This window comes from Etheostoma spectabile, chromosome 13 (genome assembly GCF_008692095.1).
Source record: "Etheostoma spectabile isolate EspeVRDwgs_2016 chromosome 13, UIUC_Espe_1.0, whole genome shotgun sequence".
NCBI classification, from domain to species: domain Eukaryota; kingdom Metazoa; phylum Chordata; class Actinopteri; order Perciformes; family Percidae; genus Etheostoma; species Etheostoma spectabile.
Window position 1 is genome coordinate 20,508,653 of NC_045745.1, and position 4,761 is coordinate 20,513,413.

The 4,761-nt window shown below is 40.4% G+C and overlaps 1 protein-coding gene and 1 long non-coding RNA gene across 2 annotated transcripts in view; one reads left to right on the forward strand and one right to left on the reverse strand.

The window, feature by feature from the left end:
• The window catches only part of LOC116701086 (RING finger protein 145), a 15,895-nt gene that overhangs the window by 4,959 nt on the left and 6,175 nt on the right, over positions 1 to 4,761 (forward strand). Inside the window, exons 3-4 of the mRNA XM_032534651.1 lie at positions 3,459 to 3,567; positions 4,128 to 4,219. Of these exons, the coding sequence (XP_032390542.1) occupies positions 3,459 to 3,567; positions 4,128 to 4,219 (201 nt within the window). The remainder of the gene's footprint in view (positions 1 to 3,458; positions 3,568 to 4,127; positions 4,220 to 4,761) is intronic.
• The window catches only part of LOC116701093 (uncharacterized), a 16,673-nt gene continuing 14,097 nt past the window's right edge, over positions 2,186 to 4,761 (reverse strand). Inside the window, exon 2 of the long non-coding RNA XR_004334814.1 lies at positions 2,186 to 2,278. This is a non-coding gene — a long non-coding RNA (uncharacterized LOC116701093). The remainder of the gene's footprint in view (positions 2,279 to 4,761) is intronic.

A 4,761-nucleotide genomic window follows, 5' to 3' on the forward strand; every position in this document is an offset into this window, starting at 1 on the left:
ACACACACACACACACACACACACACACACACACACACACACACTCTGTTTCGCTAAAAATAAATTTCTCCGGTAATAACACTTTTTTTTAGAGGATTAGTGTAAAACAAACTAGGGTTTTGTGTGGACTTGGCTTTTAGCTAAAGTGGCTCCTGTTCTGCTAGCTTTATCAGTAGGTCAAGAGCTAACAGTCACAGTGTGAACCTCTCTTGGTTGGATTTGCATGCTTTCTTGTCTTTTTTTTGCCATTCAGCAAAGTCAGCCCTCTGTACCCAACTCTGTCAGTTTTAGAATTGTCACACATGGTGGTTGGCATTAAGCCACGAGGCTCTGCTTTGTAGTTATTACAAGACTGTCGGAAAGGGATTGTTTGGCATAATGGCAAGTGGAGTCTGACCAAAAGTACCTGATTCATCTGTTCATCTGGTGCTAAAATTAAAAAAGATGAAAAACAGAAACCAGTTTTCCTCCTTCAGCTGTGCGGCTCTTGCCCCAGCAGTGGCAATCTGTCAAGGTCAGCGGTGCCAGTCAGAATTAGTTTTGAAACTACCAAACGGAAGCAAAAGATTTTAGTTGGAGCAAGAAAAAGGAAAAATAACAAAAAAAAGGCTTTCTAAGAATGCCAACTTTCATCAACACTCAACTGTTATCTTAATTTTTGGTTTGCAAATTCCCCATGCACTTGAGTGAATTTTTACCTGTCAGTGGAAGATAGAGAATAATGTAAGTGGGAGTTCACATCATTCCCCCTGGATACCAATTAAAAATAATTTCTAGTGCAGTAGCAAGGACATGATCCCTCACTGGTTTCTAAACAAAGCATCCGCTCAAAACAGGCACCACTTTTCGGAGTTGAATGCTGGGTGTTTGAACAGTGTCTGTGATAGTGGGACTAGTGTCAAAGATGTTCACAAGTCATCTTTTTGGAAGTGCAAGTCGAGTCTCAAGTCTTTGAGCATGAGTCCACGTCAAGTCTCAAGTCTTTTAAGGGCAAGGTCAAGTCTCAAGTCTCTGGCTTCCAGATCTGTCCCTAACACTGTATTGTTAAATCTTATGAATTCAAAGGATGTCCTGTAGCTACCATCCACACACTACAGTATCAAATTAGTTGTAGGATAACTTTATGGGGTCTACTTAACACATCCCTTTAGCCCTCGGACCTGGTGAAATATTAACCTAGGTCTGTCACATCATATTTGCAATGATTAGCTTATTACCTGTGACAATATATGGTAAACATAAAATTTCTTTTACTCAAAAAAATGTCTAATGTTAAAGTGGAAATCAAGAAAATAGTGGCAGTGCCACACCAGATACAGCACAACATGCATCTCAGTGTCAGTCCAAATTATGCACAGTAACAGTTTGAACTCACTGATGTAATGCCATTTACTTTCTAAGTGTTAGTAGGCTTAGTGAAACTGAGTCTAGCGCTAGGGGGATGCGACTCAGAGGAGGAGAGGGTAGTGAGGCCAGCGTCTCCACGGCAGGGGACAGTACGCACGGATCCGTTGCTCTGCGCATGGATGAAATAATGAACTAGTAAATAGGACTACAGCAACAGAAATATATGCAGAATTAAGACAGTCGAGACGGTCCATTGTTTAGTAAACTGGGTACACCTTGTTCACTGAATAGTCTACAAATCATCCACAGGATCAATTACGTATCACATGAGTTTGCCTACCTGACACAGCGTTTGTTCCTGGGGAGATGGATCTGTGCGTCCTGCCTCCTGTGCGTCATGGATGTCTGAGCCTCAGCAACTACTAACTAAAAAGTTAGTAGTAATGATGATTAGCTTCTTACCTGTAACAATATGTTAAATTTTTCCTTCACATTGCAAGTGAGTGACCTATCTTGGTGCGTTTTGAGATGCTTGATGTATTCCGACATCAAGTTGTTGAAAGCAAAATTAATGACAAAAGGCACACCTCCGGGAGGACTTGGTGTTGTCAATGCATTTTTTTATATGTGAGTGCGCGCACATAAGGCATAGTACATGCATTTACGTTGCACATTATGGCAAAGAGCAGGAGACATGCAGCTCGTCATGTACGTTTCTCAACGTTTATGCACCAATAAAAGGAAATGGAAAAACATTACATTTAAAAAGCAATAATTGCATGAAAACCGGTTATTGATGAGTCTCGAAGCTTGAGTCTGAGTCAAGTCTGAAGTCTTCTGGGTCGAGTCGCAAGTCAAGTCTGAAGTCAGCTGTTTGTGCAACTTAAGTGTGACTAGAGTCCAAGTCTCAGACTTGAGTCCCCATCTCTGGCTAGTTTTTGCCTAAATTTCAGTTAAATTAATTTCTAAAATATTCAAGTTTGTATCTTTTATCAGTACAGTTACAAATCTTAATGGTACTAGTTGAAATCTCATTTATCGTTAACCACCACAGTTTGATTGACTTACTCGCTGACAGTGAAGACAGACAAGCTGGCAAAAACATGACCTCAGTGGTAAAGGTAGCGAAGTGATGTACACAGTCCGGGGAAATGTGGCATTAAAAACACGTTTCCCAGCTTTGTCTCTGGATAAATCTGGATGTTGTCAATTTTGGGATAAGCAATTGCCACTGAAATGTTGATTAGCAAATATGTTTACAAGTGCAGTGTTAGTCTTTCTCAGCTGCTGTTAATCATGTCATACAAGTAATGACACACCCTTTTAACAGGTGTCATTAATTTACAGGAGGGCAACAACCTCCTCTTTGAGATTGACCCAGAACACACTACCCAGAAAAGCCCCTTGAGTCAAATTGCCACAGAGCCTATCATAAAGACATAAAACAAGGTCTCTGCATTACAGGAAGCCAGTCAAGTGCATTTTTGTAGTTTCAGTAACACAGTAGCACTGAAAGACAGTAACAGCGATGTCAGGGTGAAGTGGACTCAGCAAAGTATAATGATCAGACTGTGGTTTAACCTAGCTTAAAAAAACAGACAGTGTTGAGCTCTCTCTCTCTCTCTCTCTCTCTCTCTCTCTCTCTCTCTCTCTCTCTCTCTCTCTCTCTCTCTCTCTCTCTCTCTCGGCTGCAGTTTGTTAATGAGCTAATAGGCTTGGTATGTGCTGATGAGTGCTTTGGGTGGACAGGCAGAATAATAGGGTGAGAGAGGCAGTAAACCCAAAGTAACTGTTGCTATGCACCGAGGAGTTGTTTGGGTGTCAGGGCTTTAGGAAGTAGACTGTTGTGAAATAAGCCTGTTAGCAGCAGCGACTGTTTGTTTGGTTGTCAAAAATAGCTCCCGCAATTACATAATAAACTTCTGTCACACACATGCTAAGTATATCACTTTTGTGTTGAAAACAGTATGGGCAGCAAACGGAAATCAGCAGATGCTTTCATAATGCATGTATTGCCGCTTTTTATTTTATGCTCTTGTTGTTTATTGTCTCTTACCACGTGTCTGTCTGTCTGTCTGTCTGTCTGTCTGTCTGTCTGCTATTGACTACAGGTTACATCCTGAGTTTGGTGCTCCTGACTCTGCCTCGTCAGCACCTGGTTAAACTCTACCTATATGTCCTAACGGCTCTGCTGCTGTTTGCTGGTCACCAAGTCTCAAGGTACACACACACACACACACACACACACACACACACACACACACACACACACACACACACACACACACACACACACACACACACACACACACACACACACACACACACACACACACACAAAAAGACTTTTATCCACTAATAGACATGATGAGATGCAGCTATCCGAAGTTCTGTAAGTCTGGTGAATGCCCTCATTTTTGTGTGATGGCACCTGGTGCCCATGCTATTTCCATATCTGATGTATTTTTATAACAGTGACATTAGAAATATTGGTGGTTATAGTCTGTCAGATATACAAAAATCATGAATACCATACTGGCAGTTATAATGGCTTGTCATCGTAAGATTGACGTAAGGCACCATAGCCTCGAGGGACTGCACGGTATAATGTACTTTTCAAGGCATTTACCCACAAAATATATTAATAGGTAGTGTAACTTTAACCTTGTGCTAGTTGAGATGGTGACTCGAATTCCTTGTGTTAAGCTATAGGTCAGTGTTTAATAATAAGTCACAATAGATTTCCCTGTAAATTGAGCATTTTGACCTCTCTTTTTCAGGGATTATGTCCGCAGTGAACTGGAATCTGGCTATGAAGGATCTGTCTACCTGGAACCTCTCTCCATGAACAGATTCACCACTGCACTTATAAGTATAAAATTACAAGTGAAATATTACAAATGAATGCATTGAGACACTTTTACATTATTCATGATAAGACATGGATGCATCATGCAAAAAAAGAAACATAGGCAGGTGGATGTAGTGCTGCAGCTCCTCTTTGAGCTCACAGGAAACCCTTTTTTTCCCCTCTCCTTCGTGGTTGCCCATGCATCTGTTTAATACACAAGTCTACAAAAGTATTGAAAAAGAATGACATAGATCTTCTGTCAAATGTAGTTCTGCAATATACTGAGATGTTTTTACCTCATTCGTTCTGTAGAGGAAGCGGTAGGAAAAGATAAGCATATTTTTCATACACCAAAGCATCTATTTAAAGTAGGGCTGGACAATATATCAATGTTGTATCGATATTGCGATATGAGACTAGATATCGTCTTAGATTTTTGATATATCGGAATATGGTAAGTGTTGTCTTTACCTGGTTTTAAGACTGCATTACATTAAAGTGATGTCAGTTTCTAAACTTACCAGACTGTGATATTATTTACCTCATTGTGTAAATAACATTTT